The sequence below is a fragment of the Drosophila grimshawi genome, unplaced genomic scaffold, assembly GCF_018153295.1.
Source record: "Drosophila grimshawi isolate 15287-2541.00 unplaced genomic scaffold, ASM1815329v1 contig_311, whole genome shotgun sequence".
NCBI lineage: Eukaryota > Metazoa > Arthropoda > Insecta > Diptera > Drosophilidae > Drosophila > Drosophila grimshawi.
The window spans coordinates 10892108-10911083 of NW_025063098.1; the positions used below are offsets into that span (position 1 = coordinate 10892108).

The 18976-nt window shown below is 44.6% G+C and overlaps 4 protein-coding genes across 4 annotated transcripts in view; 1 reads left to right on the top strand and 3 right to left on the bottom strand.

The window, feature by feature from the left end:
* Nucleotides 1-407: 407 nt before the first annotated feature.
* Nucleotides 408-2135, top strand: LOC6564460 (protein HEXIM1). Its single transcript, XM_001989649.2, has 3 exons — nucleotides 408-496; nucleotides 709-1245; nucleotides 1306-2135. The coding sequence occupies exons 1-3, from the start codon at nucleotides 475-477 to the stop codon at nucleotides 1758-1760; spliced, it is 1014 nt and encodes a 337-aa protein (XP_001989685.1). The 5' UTR covers nucleotides 408-474; the 3' UTR covers nucleotides 1761-2135.
* LOC6564123 (cell cycle checkpoint protein RAD17) lies at nucleotides 2101-3881 on the bottom strand. The gene is made up of 4 exons (XM_001989648.3): nucleotides 3861-3881; nucleotides 3161-3801; nucleotides 2642-3111; nucleotides 2101-2590 (listed from the first exon to the last, which is right to left on the bottom strand). The coding sequence occupies exons 1-4, from the start codon at nucleotides 3873-3875 to the stop codon at nucleotides 2160-2162; spliced, it is 1557 nt and encodes a 518-aa protein (XP_001989684.1). The 5' UTR covers nucleotides 3876-3881; the 3' UTR covers nucleotides 2101-2159.
* A 719-nt stretch (nucleotides 3882-4600) lies between these two features.
* On the bottom strand, nucleotides 4601-10697 carry LOC6564122 (zinc metalloproteinase-disintegrin-like berythractivase). Its single transcript, XM_001989647.2, has 7 exons — nucleotides 10486-10697; nucleotides 8536-8651; nucleotides 8260-8460; nucleotides 8045-8196; nucleotides 6963-7335; nucleotides 5536-6895; nucleotides 4601-5398 (listed from the first exon to the last, which is right to left on the bottom strand). The coding sequence occupies exons 1-7, from the start codon at nucleotides 10643-10645 to the stop codon at nucleotides 4815-4817; spliced, it is 2946 nt and encodes a 981-aa protein (XP_001989683.1). The 5' UTR covers nucleotides 10646-10697; the 3' UTR covers nucleotides 4601-4814.
* A 1135-nt stretch (nucleotides 10698-11832) lies between these two features.
* LOC6564121 (disintegrin and metalloproteinase domain-containing protein 9) overlaps nucleotides 11833-18976 on the bottom strand; it is a 34726-nt gene continuing 27582 nt past the window's right edge. The window contains exons 2-8 of the mRNA XM_032736822.2: nucleotides 18774-18889; nucleotides 18211-18411; nucleotides 17996-18147; nucleotides 17036-17408; nucleotides 15609-16968; nucleotides 15351-15486; nucleotides 11833-13929 (exon numbers count right to left, since the gene is read on the bottom strand). Coding sequence (XP_032592713.2) covers nucleotides 12039-13929; nucleotides 15351-15486; nucleotides 15609-16968; nucleotides 17036-17408; nucleotides 17996-18147; nucleotides 18211-18411; nucleotides 18774-18889 — 4229 coding nt within the window. The 3' untranslated portion in view covers nucleotides 11833-12038. The remainder of the gene's footprint in view (nucleotides 13930-15350; nucleotides 15487-15608; nucleotides 16969-17035; nucleotides 17409-17995; nucleotides 18148-18210; nucleotides 18412-18773; nucleotides 18890-18976) is intronic.

Here is an 18976-nt window from a genome sequence, read left to right on the forward strand (position 1 = left end):
TCGGACTGCATTCAAGAAATGTTTTTTTTTTCCTATCACATAGCGTTACATACCGCATGAATAAAGAATATGACTGGTACAATTCAATCAAATCTGTTAACCTGATTTGTTTTTCTAGAAGTTGGACTAATCAATGCTATTAATTTTGTACCAATTTAATTTAATTTATTTAATTAATTTAACTTGAGCTATTCTTACTCTAAATCCTTATCAATCAAATATTGATTTGAATATTCCAATCTGATTATCCGATTTCATTTGAACGCGCCTCGATATGTTTCGCACCTATCAATATCGGTTTTTGCGTACTTTCAATTATCGATGGCGAGTGTTTTTTTTAGCCATTCCTTTTTTATACGCGCAGCTCTCGCTCCGAGCGCAGGTCTTAAAATATATTTTACAAGTGTTTCTCTTGATAAAAATCAGTATCTTGTGCTAAACTCGAAAGTCCACTGTTGTCTGATAAAATATTAAATGGCAGAAGCTCCAAAATCAGGTATAAAATTGACATAAAGTCGCGCAAAACAAAATTTCCATTCGTACGTATGTAAGCGACAATGGCGACTATTTTATTGGTTGACATCGATAGCATTTCGCTACTGCGCTGCTGTTGCTTTCCAACCCACAGAGTTGTATTTTGCGATAAATTTTCAGCCGTTATGAGCAACATTCGAATGCAACAAATTAAGTGTGATTGTTTTGTTGCAGAAAGTGCCCAGAGTGTTGCATCCCAGAGGCGCAAGCATCGCCGTGGCAAGAAATCGAAATTGCTACCCAAGAAGACGAAGAATCAATATCCGCCTTGGAAAATGGATATGTTGCCATCGGCACCGGGTGGCAATGGCGCCCCATCCGCCGGTAGCAGTGTGTCTCGTTCGAAACTGGTGCGCTCCCGTTCACTGCTGGTGCCGTACAACACCAATCGTTTTCTTATGGAGGAGCACATGTCCGAGTTGCCCAAGGATGACTTTGACGACAATTGTTTTGGCAACCAGACCGAGGACCAGGAATTATTTCTCTCCAAGGAGTTCTCAAACGTTTACGAGCGGGCGCGTGTGGAGCGTCTAGAGACAATGAGCAAGCAGGAGCTCATACAGGAGTGTCTGCAGGTGGAGGATCGGTACTCAAAAGATCAAGGCCGCCAGCGTCAGCAGAGCCTGAATGCGCAGAATATATCCAAGGAGTATGGCGTCAAGATACGCGCTCTCGAGGAAAAGATACGCGAGCTAACGCGAGAAAACCACAGTAAGTAATTTTTGCATTTATATCTGATTTACTCAATAGTTAATTGAATTTCATTTTTAGTGCTGCGTTCGCACATCATCCGCTCGCGTTCGCCAACCACAACTGCAGCAGCAGCGGCTGCAGCTTCGCCTCCATCGGCTGCTGCGCCAACGGCAAGCGCTGTTTGTGAGCTGCAGGCACGTCAGCAGCCACAACAGCCACCAACACCAATGGACTCGTCCAGCGAGGACAGCGAAAGTGATAGCAGCAGCACAACGTCCAGCACCACGTCCAGCTCGTCCTCCAGCAGCGAGGGCCATGAGATGGGCGTGGCGGGCTTGAATATTGCCAACGGTCATGCAGAAAGCCATCGACACAAGAGTCGCAGCCATTCGCGTTCGCCCATTCTGGTGATCAATGGACATGCCAATGAGGAGGAGCGTCTACTGCTGCTAGACGCCAGCCGCATGGAAGAGGACGACAACTCCAGTGAGGATGCCAAGAATAACGATGCAATCGATGGAGCACCCAAGTAAATTCGCCTGGCAACCAACTAATGTGTACATATACCACGATCTGATACTTGTAGCAGGCACTGTTGCTTGATTTAGGGAACCCCGGCTTAATTTTATTAAGTAGTTTTTGATTCTTTTAAGATGTAGCTCTAAGCTTGCTCAAAATTCCCATTAATTTTATACTCACATGAAACCGAAAAGTTAAGTAATCTAAAATGAAGAGCACAATTAATTTGAAATAGTCTAGTTTGTGTCGTAATCCAAATCCAAGCTTCCGCTAAAATCGCTTTTAAAATGTGGTGCGCTTAATAACAAACTTTTATATATATATTAAAAAAAAAAGACCGATTTTGAATTGAAATAAATGTTGAATTGTAATATTTAACTAAAAAATAATATAATTTATAATTGACTCTTAACCTAGTTGCGTTTACTGGCTATGGTCTTAACAAAGGAGCTAAATTCGCTGGCGTAGAGGCGTTTGGAAATCCCAGCATATGCCACGCCCATTAGCCGTTGCTCCGGTCCACTCAAGGGGGGCTGAATAGTTGGGCGTTTGGGTCCACGCACCGGCATCCAGCCACTGATTGGCGCCACATTGGCTACCATACAGCCTCGAACGGCGACTGTGAGCCCGACCAGCGCCAGAGAATCATCGCGGTATTCTTGGAGCAGCATGTCCGACAGTCCAATATCGTCGACAGCCGCATTCACATGCGAAATGTCCTGGAAATGTGGCAAATAGTTGGCGTGTATAAAGTTAACAAAGTTGCGGGGCTCTGTGCAAAATGCCTCAGCCAAAGTCTCGGGGCTATGCAGCAGTTGCTTATCCTTATCCTTATCCTCAGTATCTGAAAATAAGAAAAGATGTAAGCGATTCTTGGAAAGTATTCACTGCTTACATTTGGGATTGAAGACGCGACCGAGCGCATGCATCATGGTAATGGACTCGTCTCGTCCAATCGACTTTAGCGTGCTTGTTGCCTTCCGTTTGCGACCTTTGCCAGCAGCCGAGGTTATATTGGTCAGCTGCTTGGTGGCCATGCTAGGCGCACCTCGGAGCGATCCAAAATGCAGGTTGATGAGAGCATTGCGTATATCGCCTTGGGCACACACCACAATCGAGTCCAACACATTTTGTGTGGGCGCCTTGTATAGCGCCTTGTGTTGCTCCTGCTGCTGCATCAGTGTCGCAAAGCGTTTCATTGACTTTTGCATAATGGTTGATGCGATCGCATTGAAGCTGATGTGTTCGATGCGCAGTTTGGTCTTCAGTTGATCCGTGAACAGTTTGTAGCTAATGTTGAGCATGCGTGACTTGCTGTCGGCCACTATGAAGATCAGGGGTGATTTGCCATAGTTTACATATTCGCTAAAAAGACTTAGTTGAAGAAAGGTATCAAAGTGTTCCATTTACTTACTCCAGCAAGTCCTCAAAGGTGGATGCTGCATCTTTGAGCAGAGCATTGGGAAAGTCCTCGACAAGCAATAGACGTTTGTTATGTGCTGCCAGCAAGGATTTATAGCGGGAGGCGCGCAATAGAAAACTCTTGAAGGCTTGCAGCTGTGAACCCACATAAGAACCCTCTGGCTGATCGCCCAGCGCATTGATTTCCTCGCAGTCAACGGGATTGATCCATTCCTGCAGTGCGTATCCCAACTCTTTGGTCAGTACGCGCACCGCGGCAGTCTTACCACAACCGGCCGGTCCAGTCAGCAGGCAAATCTGTGCCGGATACTTTTTTCGCATCGCCTCACAATGCTGCAACCAGTTGCGCACATCGGCAATTTTCTTGGGATGCACAGCCAGCTCATCACTGACACTGGGCGCAAAGCTCTCCATCCAATTGTCACTGACTACAGGCGCCGTATCACCCCCGTCTTCCCCATTGTCTGTCAGATCCACAACTTCATCCGTAGTTGGCTTTACGATTTTTCTTTCGGATTTGGAGCCGGCAGCTGCTGCAACTGTTGCGCTTCTTGTGCGCTTGACGGGCAACGGATCCGGACTGGCTTTCTGTATCAAGTTCAGATCACTGAACGCGGATTTCACCCACGGTTTCTGTGCGCATGTCGCTTGTGTTAAAAACTTTTTATTTTAGTAAGATCAAAATTGTTTACCTTTTTTGCGCTCATTTTAATCACAGCTATCGATATGACTACTTTTCGAAAACATAAATCGATTGGGCGATAGTTACATAGAGCGGTTTGGGTGCGATATTATTTAGCTAGACTTCCATCGCTAGATAAAAATAAGTGTTGCCCAGCGCCATATATCATGGCGCATTTTTTTAAACATATATTTAGTGAATTGACCGTTAAATGGAGAAATTTATGGCAAAGCATTTATTAATTGAATATTGCGTAAGTCTGCCAATATGAAAATTGATCTTATCTAGCTTAAGATATAGAACGTGACGTTAGCGATGCAATATCCACACAGTGGCCGAAGTGTGGTGGCGCTGTTGCGGATTGATGGCTTCTCCTCTTTCGTGAGGCATGAGGCGAAGCGGCGTATGATGCCATCCAGCTCGACACTCAGCTGGGAGTCGGTGCTGAGCGTGTAATCGATAGATCTCCAGTGCTGCCTTCAGCAGGAGTCCAGCGTCAGGTTATATATGTTTGGATTTTCCGAAAATCGGTTGTGTCGCTCTCCACAACGTGCTGTTAGACATTGTAGCATTCCCAAGCTTAAGTCGTTCATACTGCTGTGAGTGGATTTGGGCAATGATCTAGGGACGCCTCCATTTTGAATACCGCGCGAAGTTGTCGGTTTAATGACACTAGCGGTTTTCATGCTGCACATATAAAATACTAGTTAGCTGCTCCATTTTGTTAATTTTAAAGCCAATTCTATTCTTTATTAAATACATATATTTGTATCCTTATTCTATGGGTGCTTTTGCATGCTTAGATAATATATAAAACATATAAGATAACATATAAAGTAAAATGAGAACGCAACATGCAAAGAGTCTTCTTTTCTTAACATGCTCAAAGATTGGGGCAGTTTTGTTGTGTATGTTGGTATTGTTGTAGTTGTGGTTATTGTGGTTATTGTTATTATTGGTATTGTTAGCTTTTGGGCACACTCGCAGGGTCGCTCTGCATAAATTGGGCGCCCTCGGTGGGCGCCAATGGATTTGTGGTTGCATGCAGACGTGGAGCCTCAATGCCCATCCTGCATTGCATTGTGTTAGTATTATTATTATGGTTGTTGTGGAATGGGACTGGCTGTGATGACTTTGGTTCGAAATCCGCAAGTTGTGGCGTTGAGAGCAAGAGAGGCGCATGCTTCAACTCGCTGCTGGAGTGACTTTTAGGCATAACAGGTGGATGCACTGCGATAGGAGTGCACGGACTGGACTTAAAATGTGGCAGGGTTGCGTGTGTGTTAGTAATTGTTGCGGAGGAGACGGTGGCCAAACAGAATGCTGGGTTCGAGATGTCACTAATACTGATGCGGCTGCAGCTCCTTCTAATACTGCTGTTCTTCCTGCTGAGCGTGGATTTCGATACGTACTTATTCTTAGCGAGTCCTCCACAGGCGTAAGGCTTGGTTTTCAGCAACAGGCAGCGATAAAGAAGGCAGCTGATGACCAACAGGGGCAACACAAGGAAGAACAGAATGTAGAAGAAACGCGAGATGCTCAGATGGTCTGCAAGGAGAAAATATAATAATGAAATATAGAATGGTTAAATTTAAAGATCTGAAAACTTAATCAATATATCAATGCACTTTCTACTATTAGACCAACGTAATCAAAAGGATCTCTTTATAACAGATAATACTAACTGCTTGGATTTGTGACTGGTCCACTGTCCACGGAGCCACCGAGTCCGAGTTTGTTGCATGCCTCACCGCCGAATCCTACGTCGCAGTGGCAATGCCCCCGGCTGTTGCAGACACCGTTGGCGTTGCAGTCTTGTGGACAGCTGGCAACCATGCCTAGTTGGCGCACTCGCTCCAGAGCCAGGCACGTTTGATTGTAGCACATTTTCTGATCACCACACTTGGCGCCATTGGGCGTCATCCCAGGATCGATGATCTGTTGGCCGAACTTAAAGAACGCCGTATGGCAGACGTATACATTATGGTATTCGGTGGCATATGACTGAAATGGTTCAGCAAATTCAATGCCAAATTCGAGTTTCTCATTGTAATGGATGCACTGCAGCATTCCACATAGAACATTCTCCGGCGTGCACTTCACAAAGCTATCATTGAGTAGATCGTAGCCACAGTTGCCCATTATCGAGCCTTGCTCATTGTGGTGCTTATAGCAGTGCGCCGCGTTGTCGCCCGAGGGTCCCCACAGGATGCGGCACTGACTGGCATGCGACCGACAAGTGCCCTGGAAGCAGTACGCCTGATTATTATCGCATGGCTCCGTGTCACGACGAAACACATCTGCCGGGCAGTATTCCGACTCGCCGGTGCAGTACTCGGGCAGATCGCATTCGTTCTCCGAGGGTCTGCAAGCGCTGCCCGGCAGCTTGGGCCGGCATGTGTCGAGATCACAGCACTCGCCCGTGGCACAGGAGGCATTGATGTGTAGCATGCAGGTGTGGGCATTGCAGCAGCTATTCTCACAGTGGGTGGGCAAACCACAGTCGCACTGCTCGCCGGGCTCTACGAATCCATTGCCGCACTGCGGCGATTCGAATAGCTTGGTGGGTTTATTCCTCAGGCAATAGTTCACACCACGCGAGAAGGCAATGGTCAACTGATCGATGCTGCAGCTGCTCCAGTGCACCGGCACCACGGCCGTACTCGAATCATCCATTAAACACTTCTCGTCCGTACAGCGGCAATCGTCCGTGTCGTGGTCCATTCCGAAATTGTGGCCCATCTCATGCGCCATTGTGGTCGCAACCACTGCCAGAACCGGACTGTGTAGCCTGGTGAAACCGGCGGAGCTATGATACGAGCAAATTAATCCTTTAGGGGACTTGCCCACCACGCTGTCTGCAAATTTCTCCTTGGTCAGCAGCTGTGCATGGTCGTTGGGATGATCTGCCATCAGCTTTGTTCTGCGATAGTTAATGAAGTGTCTCAGCGTCAATGTGCCATTGTAGGATACCTTAATCTCATTCGATTCATTCCAGATGACAACTCCCACAAGAGCCACAAAGATGTTCAGCGGCTCATAGAGCTAAGAAGTGATAGGATCAAGGATTAGTTAATCAACTTGTCTGCTGCTGATGATTCAGTGTACTCACGGCGTTGATAATGTTGGCCAGATCCTTGCAATGCTGATGCACTCGCTTGGTATTCTCACCGAAATGCTTGTACACCTTGTTGTCCACGACAATCACCAGCTCCACATAGCTGGAATACTTGTCGGCATTGTATGGACCACGTATCAGTTGACTCTCATCCGTGTGGCGTCGCTGGCGTCTCAGCATGCGTTTGATTTCGCCGCCATCCAAGCGATGTGGCAGCTTTAGCTGCTTCAGCTCCTGCTCTGGTTCTTGCTCTGACTCCTGCTCCTGTTCCTGCTTATGTTCCATCCCGCTCTGCTCGTGTGGACTGTGGTTGTCAGTATGGCTATCGTAGCCACAGGTGGCATTCTGCTGCAACATGTCCGCGTGTCTGTTATCCAAACAAGAAAATAAATATATATTTTTTTGAGTAATTTGATATTTCCGCGGCCACAAATATTAATAACGGAAGTGCGAGTCGTAAACGGGCGGGCCTCAAGACTCAGATATGGCAACTAAAAATGGGCAGACTAATAAAGCAAATGTTTATTGAACGCAAATAAGGCAAACATTGAGGCAGCTAACTCCGGAGTTTGTCCCTGCCCCTGCCACTGGCAACAGTGGAATAAGCGACCTTTCTATAAGATGTGTGTGCGTGATATTTCCACATTCAGGTGAATGCGTTAAAATTGATAGAAATAGTAAGTGCTGAGAAAAGTAAATTGAAAATTGCCGCAGTTTTATATTGGAAAAAAGTCAAGATTTTATTATAATTTATGTTAAACTTGACTTGGACTATAATATACCATATTTAACATATTCTTGTTTCGATTTTTAAAGTGCTTGCAGTTAATAATAGCTGAAGGGATACCTTTAGAAAGATTTCAATTACCCTATAATTATAGCATACTTGTTATATTATTTATTTACAAGTTTTTGCAACAAGTAACCCCAAGCTTTGATTGTTAGGGTTATTGACTGTTATTGACTGTGGAGCGCTGTTCAGCAAGAAACTGTTTCCTAGTTCTGAAGGGAGTGCAAACTTTAAACTCTTTATTTAAGTCTCTCTTCGTTGTCCGTTAGTTTCTGTCGTAACTCACCTGAGCAGATAATGGTCATCCTGCAGCCGTCCGCTGCCATTGCTGTGTGGGTGAATGAAATACGTGTCCTGGCCATCGAAGACAACCCCATTCAGTGCGCCATCGCAGGTGGCTAGTGCCACACTTGAATCTGGCCGTCCGCGTATGTGTCCCTGGTGAGTTGCAGATAATTGTAAAAACGAGCCATAAAACCACACACACACTAACAAACTCACCTGATAATGGCATAAATCAACGTCAGTCTTGGTAAAATTGCGCACCACATAGCCGGAGTCGCCTTCCAGCTGGTTGCTGGCATTCTGATAGCGCAGGAAGTGGGCTTCGGGGAGGAGGCGATCGTTGCGCTGCAGTTCGATTTGGATGCGTTGTCCTTGGTGCGTGTAGCTCAGTGATAAGCTCGGCGCATGCAGACCATCCTGGAAACAGATAAACAGGTTCCAATTTGTTATATGTTTTGGATAGCTTTTAGAATTATGCCTCCCATTACTTACCGTTGCATCCAGAGTGCTTTGCAGGCTGCGCTTAGTGCGTCCATGTTGCACTTGGGGGCGTATCACAGTGTGAGTTGAAAACTCATTAAGGGCAGGAAAATAGTCACCAATGTGTGCTGCAAATACACAAGTGCCACAATTTGAACAACAAGTTGAACATTTTTAATTTTAGACAGTCAACAGGCACCCAAAAAATGATTGTTGCAAAAGCTGCTATATGTAATACGAGATAATACTTTTCATCTTTGCATAGCATATTTTTCACACTCTTAAATACCCCTGACATTTTAGATTTGTATACTTCGTAATCATTTAGCTTTGCTTGAGCTCACAAATATATTAGATTAAGTTCAAAATCAGCAGTAGTTTAGTTCGCACTAAAGAAAATATCATGAATATGTGATGTTTTTGTGAAATATGTTTTGGTGTTTACTATTTCACGCCGTGATTAAGGCATAGGCACATATATAAACTTATAAATATATATATATATATAAACATTATTTAAATTTAATTATATTATAAAAGTAATAGCTCCCACAGGTACAAGGCGCCTGCTGACTCATAATTGAAACCGCAGTTGACTAAGTAGCCCCACCTTACCTGTTAACCGCTTCACTACTATCCATAACCATACACTCTACCTGACCTGAGCTAACCACTGTTCTGTGTCCTCTGTAACAAGGTGTGTGCGTTTCTGTATGTGTGCATGGGTGTGTATAGAGTAAAAAGCTTTGTTTTTTTTATGCTTGCCAAACAATACCTTTTTATATAATATAGTTTATTTGTTTACTAAGCTAAGCTGGTTCAGAGTAATTAAAAATACCACTTGAAGTGTTTTCTGATTATAATTATTGACAATTTTACTTATTTAGTAGTGGTAACGGCGATTTTTAGAATTACGAAAGTTAAGTTCAATATATATAATTTTTCTTTTAAAATAGGAAAGTAACGGTTATCTTAGGCATGCCGAAGATTCCATAGCCTTGTAGACCGGAATCAACATTCGACATACTATTATTATTTTGTGTGTGTTTAAACAAAGGTTATATTAAATTATTATTAATTTTGAAATAATTTCAAAACCCCAACTCCCTATTATGAATTGCTTCTATGCATATTTAAATTTTATATAGCTGCTTTTTTTTATCAACTTCCGCAAGTGATTACATTGAATTCATCTTGGGTATTGCTTTATTTGTGTTGTAGAGCATGGCACTTACATTGGCACCCGATTAATTAGTACATTAGGTTTTGGTAATAAACAGTTTAACTACAATTTTGCTTCTATTCACAACGGTTACGAATAACGCCCAAATGAAAATAATGCTCTTTAAAGCGAATAGACTGATTGAAAGTAAATATCTAAGCAGGTACTGCGAGTCTTTAACTATATCCAAATATATACATATAAATGAAGTTAATTCAATTAGCACTTGGTGCTGCCCGCATTTTGTTTCTTTGTGGTTTTTGGATTAAAATATGTATTTAATGAACATCTTGAAAAGTTAAAAAGGTTTACTTGATAAACATACAGTTTTGAAATCTAAGACAGAAAAAAGGATAAAAGAATATGTGGAACTCAAATGTATGATTTTTATCCTCTTAAACTTTCCACTATTAAAAAAAACAAGGCAATCACTAAGGCCATTCTTGACAGCTATGTGTCTTAGCAGTTTAATGTTTGTCTACCTCCAAAAGAGGTGTTGATGAACTGGGTTTTTCCTGGATAGAACATCAGTCACTTCTTTGCCTGTGTGCCCTGGGACCTAGTAGATCATTGTTCCATTGGCTTCTCCTAGTTTATATAGAATCCCTACACATTGGCATACCATTACTGAGACAACTTGCGCCTTTTCTCCAAGCCTGCTTCTTTGCATATGTTCCTTACATATTACATGTATGAGATTTTGCATATGCGAAGTTTGTTGGCAGAGTTGCGTTACTCACCTTTTGACTCCGCGTTGTCAGCTGTGACGAGAACGATGTGTTGTTGCAAGCATATGTTGAGCAATAGCAACAACAGGACAAAAGGCAACGGCAATGGCAACTGCAACGGCAGCTGTTGTTGCTGCAACTGTAATTTTAAATGGGAAAGAGGAAAAGGCATTTTCTACTGTCTCGCTCGAATCTTAAGAATCTAGAGCAATTGCAGTAATGTTGCCGCTATTGTTGTTGTCAAGAAGAACGAGAATTGCAACTTGCAACACACACAATCACTTACTCCCGGGAAATAAACAAAAGCTGTTATCGGTTTTTAAGGAAACAAAAACGGTTATGTTTGTTGTTCGTAGAAATTGGAAATTGATAATGATTTAGCGAATTTAATTTATAAAATATAATTCAATTAATTAATCTTTGCATAAGTTTCAATTTTATGGAAAATAACTCAATTCAGTTTAACACTCGTAGTTGTTTATCACAGAAATAAGCGTGGGCAAATTAATAAGATAAGACCGGAAACAAAGCCGCACAATGCGCCGACACGACGACAATTGAAAAGAAACTGACAATTTAATCCCATTGCGAGCTAATAAGAGTAACCAGAGGCAATTCACAATAACAGGCCTGATGAATAGTTATCGATAAGTCGAACAAATTCATATCCTTTCCAAGCAGTCAGTTTTCTGTCATGTAACGCTTTCGCGAATTTTTGAAAGTCAACTACAAATTCATTTATATTTATGAGTAATATATTACATGGAGTTCACAAACGTACGAGTTCTTTGCATTTTTTTTTAAATTTACTTGCTTTAAATCCAAGACGACAGTCCTGAGTGACTGAGTGAAGATTCCTTTTAGGAAGACAGTCAGTAGAAAATGGTGTTTTGAAATGTGTAAGAACAGTTGCTTAAAATTGTGCTTTATTTTAGGTAAATTCAAATTGTTATCGATAATAGGCAGACCGATAACTGCATGAATGAGTACATTTTTCCACTGCCAGACAAAATATTAAAGCTGTGCTTCCCCAGCGCAAATTATTTAAATATGATTTTACTGAACTGAACGTCAAAGGTAGAAAGTAACATCTGCCGAATTGAATAAATGTCGAATTAATTCTTTATTTATTTTTAAATATCGCAAGTGCGCTTTACAACTGTACAACATGATAACATTACACATTTAAGATTACTGTGGACTATTCTGCATTGAGTTTTCTTTTTGTTAGCTACGCGTTCTTTTTTGTGACAATTTGACTTCTTTGGTTTTTATTTACAAAAGCATTTAGCATATACAGATACACACATATATATATGTATATAAACAATTAAAATACATATATATATATATAATTATAATGGGTAATATATTACTAGAGATATCAATAAAATTTCGTACACTGAGCCTTAAAATTAGTCATTGAGATACTTAAAAGCACATAAATTAAGCAACGCCTTATAGAGCTAACTAGAAGGGGCGGGGGAATGAATATCAACGACATGTGCCAAAATTAAATTATTTCGTACCTAACCTAACTTAATATATAGAAAGTCATATGTTGTCTACTTTCGCTGCTCAAAACGTGACGTCAGCGACGCAATATTCGACGACGCCTTCACGGTGGGCGGCGTGGGCGCGGTTGCCACAGTTGCGGATGCAGCTGCTCCCGGGGCACGCTTCGCGAGTCCGCCACTAAACGATGGCTTCGCCGACAATGGCTTGGGTTTCTGTATGGTGGCCGAGGGCGTGGCTGCCACGCCATTGGGCAGTGTTTTCGAAGTCCGCGTAAAGGACTTGGGACGCGCGGCGCCACCAATGCGCGTCGTCTGGGCAGCTGGAGCGGGAGTCGGTGCTGCCTTGATAGTAGTGGTGGTGGTGGTGCTGCTGCTGTTGTTGCTGGAGGAGCTGGTTGCTGGCGCTGGCTTAAAGCTGGAGAAGGCGCGCGATGGCGAAATGTCGGAGCGTGTGGGTGCCACACGTGCAACAGGAGCATTTAGGGTCGTGGCACGCATATAAGTGGGCGTCACTGCCGGCGGTTTGTCCTCCGTGCTGCTATTTCGATTGCTGCCTGCCGGCTTCGGTGGAGCCGGACGCTGTGGACTTCGGGGCGTTGCAGTCTGCTCCTCAACCACCACCTCTGGTGGTGGTGGTGCTGCTGCTGATGCTGCTTCTGGTGTTGTGGGTTTGCCCGAGTAAAGAGAATCACCGCCATTGAGTTTCTCAAACTCATTGACAATCTCGCCCAGCAAGCCCATATCGCTGCTAGTGCTGCTGCTGGTGGTGGCAACGAGATCGCTACGCTTAAGCGTCTGTGCCGCCGGCGGTATCTCCTCAATGACCGAGTAGATGGCATCGCTGGATGCACGCAATGGCTTCTCGATGAACTCACAATCATCGTAATTATTCTCGACGGTCGTCTGAGCGGTGGCCACTGGTAGCTGATAACCAGATGAGGTTGTCGACAGCGTCTTCTTGATCACGGGCGGTGGACGTGGTGGTGGTGATTTGGGTCGGGTGCCACCAGCGGCATTGGTGGTGGTTGAGTTCGTCACTATGCTTTTGGGACGCGCTGCTCCGGGCGGTGAGCGCATGGAGCCAAATGTTTGCGGCTGCGTCTTTCTGGTGGGCGAACGCATGGACTGTGTGCGCTTTACCAGATTCTTGGTTTCCTCCTCGCGCGGTGTCGTCTCCGAGTCCGAGTTGGAGGACTCGGCCTGTGGCGGCATTGGCACTGGCATCGGTGCCGATATTTCCAGCGTACGCAATCTCTCGCGATCAATGTACGTCTTCTCCTTCAGCGGTGTCTTGTCCTCCTTCTTGAGGAATGAGGCAAAGCGGCGGATGGTTCCATCTCGCTTCATATTCAGCTTGGGATCCGCATGCAGCGGCACCGGCGGCGCCGGTGCTGAGCGTGTCGGCGATAGATCTCCAGTGCTGCCCTTCAGTGGCACCATGGTCAGCGTACTGGAGTCGAGTGTCGGTTTGGATATGATCGGACGTGCCGTGCAGCCGGGATTCGGTGGTGGCAATGCTGGTGCCGCACGTGGCAATGTATTGCTTGTTTTTGTTTTCGTTGCTGCCGTCTGCTCGGGCGTTTTGACCACTGGCGGTGGCGGAGCCGATCGCTGTGGCACTCCATTGCTCTCCAGCTGAACCGTCGGCTGCACAAAGGCCACATTGGGTCCGCTGTAGTTGCTCGCCGGCGAGCTGGCATTGTTCAGTGGACGCAGCGTGAATCCTTTGAATTTACCAAACATGCTCGGCGCATTGGCAGCTCCACCGGCGGCGTCGCTCGAATCGCTCGGTGACTTTAGCAGTGCCGAGTTCATGTCGTCCGTACTGCTGGGAGTCGATTTGGGCAGTGCATTTGGGCCACCTGCACCACCTGGTGGACCGCCTCCATTTTGATTACTGCGCGAAGTTGGCTGTTTAATGGCGTTAGCGGTTTTCATGCTGCAAAGATAAAGCACAGGATTAGTGCTACTGGATCAAAGTGTGGCTCAGATGGATATATATTCTATTTGTGTTACATACCAAAACCAAAGCAGTGCAATTAAAAAACCAACACCGAAGGGGAAAGCTGAATAAAGTTAACAGAAACAAGAGAAACATGCAACAACAAAATGCTTAAGCTGCCCATATTTGCTCCAGGATTTACAACTGGGATTTGTAAACTAATCAATATCTTTAAAACAATAAATATCAATAAATGGTGTAAAATGATTAAATAAAAATATTCTTTTGTTGTATATGCAGCTGAATTACGAATTACTTTTACTAAAATGATGTGGGAATAATTTAGGATGTGCAATTCAACAATACAAAAAATACTTTTTTTTGTGGATCCAATTATTTGAAGATTAATAATACTTAAACAAAAACAGTTAATCAAAAAAATAATATTAATCATAAAAATAAGTCGCTCTTTGCTCATTTTAAAGCAAACTCTGTTTTGTATTAAATATAGATATTTTTGTATCCTCTTATATATGGGCGCTTGAGCATGCTTAGATAATATATAAAAAATATAAGATAACATACAAGACCAAGACCAATGCACAAGTACCATTAAAAATAAACATTTAGTCACATTTTATTTAAACTGAAATTAATTAAAAATAATGGCATAAACATTCCGATAAGCAAACTTAACACAAAATATGGGAAAAATGAGAAATGCAATAAGCAAAAGTAAAATGAGAACACAAAATGAAAAGTCTTCTTTTCTTAACATGCTCAAAGAGTGGGGCAGTGTTGTTGTTATTGGTATAGTTATTAGTTGTGGTTGTTATTGTTGTTGCAATTTGTATTGCTAGCTTTTGGCAAACCTCGCAGGGTCGCTCTGTATAAAGTGGGCACCCTCGGTGAGCGCCAATGGATTTGTGGTTGCATGCAGACGCGGAGCCGTAATGTCCAGCCTGCGTCGCATTGTGTTAGTATTATTACTGTTGTTTTTGTTGTTTTTGTTGTTATTGTTGTTGTGGAATGGAACTGGCGGTGGTGGCTTTGGTTCAAAAGCCGCAAGTTGTGTCGTGGAGAGCTTGCGACGCAAAAGAGGTGCATGCTTCACCTCGTTGTTGCTGTGACTCTTGGGCATGGCAGGCGGACGCACTGCTGCCGGATTGCCCGGACTGGACTTGAGACGTGGCAATGTGGCGTGTATGTTAGTAATTGTGGCGGTTGCAATGTTAGTTTGTGTACTTGATAGTTTTAGTGGTGGGGGTGGTGCAGACGTAGAACAAGTGGTGCTGGGTGAGCTAGCTGTAGAGCAGGAGGAGACGGCGGCGGCACAGAAAGCTGGATTCGAGATGCAACTGCTACTGTTGCAGCTGCTGCTCCTTCTACTGCTGCTGGACGTGGACGTCGATACATACATATTCTCAGCGAGTTTTCCACCGGCGAAGAGCTTGTTGTCCCGCAACACGAAGCGATAAACCAACCAGCCGATGAACAACAGGGGCAACACAAGGAAGAACAGAATGTACAGGAAACGCGAGATGCTCAGATTGCCTGCAAAGAGTAAGTACAAACCAAGAATTATTAGTAAGAGTCAGGCGAAGACATTTCAAAGGGAATTAAAAAGTAGAAATATTTACAATAGGATCTCTCCCATTAACATCAAAAATACTTACTGCTTGGATCTGTGGCTGGTCCACTGTCCACGGAGCCACCGTGTCCGGGCTTGCTGCATGACTCGCCACCGAATCCTACATCGCAGTGGCAATGCCCCCGACTGTTGCAGACACCGTTATCGTTGCAGTCGTCGGGACAGGTGGCACCCATGCCCTGTTGGCGCACACTCGCCACAGACAGGCACTGCTGATTGACGCACATGCTGTGTTCGCCACACTTGGCGCCATTGGGCGTCAGTCCAGGATCAATGGTCTGCAGACCAAGATCAACCAATGCCGTGCGACAAGCAACAATTTTTCGATTGTGATTGACATAGGAATGGGATAATACAGCGGCCGATTCCATGCCAAACTCCAAACGTTCATTCAAATGGATGCAGTGCAGCATTCCACAATGAACATGCTCCCGCGAGCACTTCACAAAGGTTTTATTGTGTCGATTGTAGCCACAGTTGCCCAGCCGGGAACCCTCCACATTCTTCTCGTAGCAGTGCACCGAGTTGTCGCCTGTCGGTCCCCACAGAATGCGGCACTGATTGGCATGCGACCGACAAGTGCCCTGGAAGCAGTACGCCTGATTATTATCGCATGGCTCCGTGTCACGACGAAACACATCTGCCGGGCAGTATTCCGACTCGCCGGTGCAGTACTCGGGCAGATCGCATTCGTTCTCCGAGGGTCGGCAAGCGCTGCCCGGCAGCTTGGGTCTGCATGTGTCGAGATCACAGCACTCGCCCGTGGCACAGGAGGCATTGCTGTGTAGCATGCAGGTGTGGGCATTGCAGCAGCTATTCTCACAGTGGGTGGGCAAACCACAGTCGCACTGCTCGCCGGGCTCTACGAATCCATTGCCGCACTGCGGCGATTCGAATAGCTTGGTGGGTTTATTTCTTAGGCAATAGTTCATGCCACGGGAGAAGGCAATGGTCAGCTGATCGATGCTGCAGCTGCTCCAGTGCACCGGCACCACAGCCGTACTCGAGGCGGCCATCACGCATTTCTCGTCCGGACAATGACAATCGCTCGAGTCGTGCTCCATGCCAAAATTGTGTCCCATCTCGTGAGCCATTGTGGTGGCGACCACGGCCAACACCTGACTGTGCTGCATGCTAACTCCGCCAGAAAACTCATACGTGCAGATGGGTCCCTTTAGGGCCTTGCCCACCACTCCACCTGCAAATGTCTCTTTGGTCAGCAGCTGTGCATTGTCGTTCGGATGCTCCACCACCAGCTTGGTGCTGCGATAATTAAGGAAGTTGCGAAGGGTAACATCGCCATCACTGGAGAACTCAATCTCATTTGATTCATTCCAGATGACCACTCCCACAAGAGCCACAAAGATGTTCAGCGGCACATAGAGCTAAGAAGCGATAGGATCAAGGATTAGTTAATCAACTTGTCTGCTGCTGATGATTCAGTCTACTCACGGCGTTGATAATGTTGGCCAGATCCTTGCAATGCTGATGCACTCGCTTGGTATTCTCACCGAAATGCTTGTACACCTTGTTGTCCACGACAATCACCAGCTCCACATAGCTGGAATACTTGTCGGCATTGTATGGACCACGTATCAGTTGACTCTCATCCGTGTGGCGTCGCTGGCGTCTCAGCATGCGTTTGATTTCGCCGCCATCCAAGCGATGTGGCAGCTTTAGCTGCTTCAGCTCCTGCTCTGGTTCTTGCTCTGACTCCTGCTCCTGCTCCTGCTTATGTTCCATCCCGCTCTGCTCGTGTGGACTGTGGTTGTCAGTATGGCTATCGTAGCCACAGGTGGCATTCTGCTGCAAGATGTCCGCGTGTCTGTTATCCAAACAAGAAAATAAATATATATTTTTGTTGAGTAATTTGATATTTCCGCGGCCACAAATATTAATAACGGAAGTGCGAGTCGTAAACGGGCGGGCCTCAAGACTCAGATATGGCAACTAAAAATGGGCAGACTAATAAAGCAAATGTTTATTGAACGCAAATAAGGCAAACATTGAGGCAGCTAACTCCGGAGTTTTGCCCTGCCCCTGCCACTGGCAACAGTGGAATAAGCGACCTTTCTATAAGATGTGTGTGCGTGATATTTCCACATTCAGGTGAATGCGTTCAAATTAATAGAAATAGTAAGTGCTGAGAAAAGTAAATTGAAAATTGCCGCAGTTTTATATTGGAAAAAAGTCAAGATTTTATTATAATTTATGTTAAACTTGAATTGGACTATAATATACCATATTTAACATATTCTTGTTTCGGTTTTAAAGTGCTTGCAGTTAATAATAGCTGAAGGGATATCTTTGTAACGATTTCAATATTGACTGCGGAGCGCTGTAACTGATTTCTGCAAGAAACTCTTTATTTAACTCTCTCTTCGTTGTCCGTTAGTTTCTGTCGTAACTCACCTGAGCAGATAATGGTCATCCTGCAGCCGTCCGCTGCCATTGCTGTGTGGGTGAATGAAATACGTGTCCTGGCCATCGAAGACAACCCCATTCAGTGCGCCATCGCAGGTGGCTAGTGCCACTCTTGAATCTGGCCGTCCGCGTATGTGTCCCTGGTGAGTTGCAGATAATTGTGAAAACGAGCCATAAAACCACACACACACTAACAAACTCACCTGATAATGGCATAAATCAACGTCAGTCTTGGTAAAATTGCGCACCACATAGCCGGAGTCGCCTTCCAGCTGGTTGCTGGCATTCTGATAGCGCAGGAAGTGGGCTTCGGGGAGGAGGCGATCGTTGCGCTGCAGTTCGATTTGGATGCGTTGTCCTTGGTGCGTGTAGCTCAGTGATAAGCTCGGCGCATGCAGACCATCCTGGAATACCAGCAAACAGCAAGATAAACCCATTAAAAAGATTTCAATTTGATTTATAAATGGCTTCATTAAGTTTTGACATGCAAAGTATGTGGACACACGCCAATCCATCCACACACCCAATTTCCCAGGTGCGAATGTGTTTAATTCTAGGACATGGCGTGGCATGAATATCATTTATATTATTTAGTATCTCGTTTCTGTGCAACTAATTAAAAAGCTTTGTTTTCTGTGCTTATCTGAGGCACACCCACTCAGTTTTGTGGAAATTCGGGTACAAATTCTAAAATATTTGATAATTTTTTGGTTTGCGTGGATAGTTTTCATAATTTTAATTTCTAATAACTACTCCAATTACTTACCGTTGCATCCAGAGTGCCTTGCAGGCTGCGCTTAGTGCGTCCATGTTGCACTTGGGGGCGTATCACAGTGTGAGTTGAAAACTCATTAAGGGCAGGAAAATAGTCACCAATGTGTGCTGCAAATACACAAGTTCCAGAAAAGAAACAATTAAGTATAGGTAAGCGCAGACGATTAACACACATAGAGCTGAGCTGTAAATATA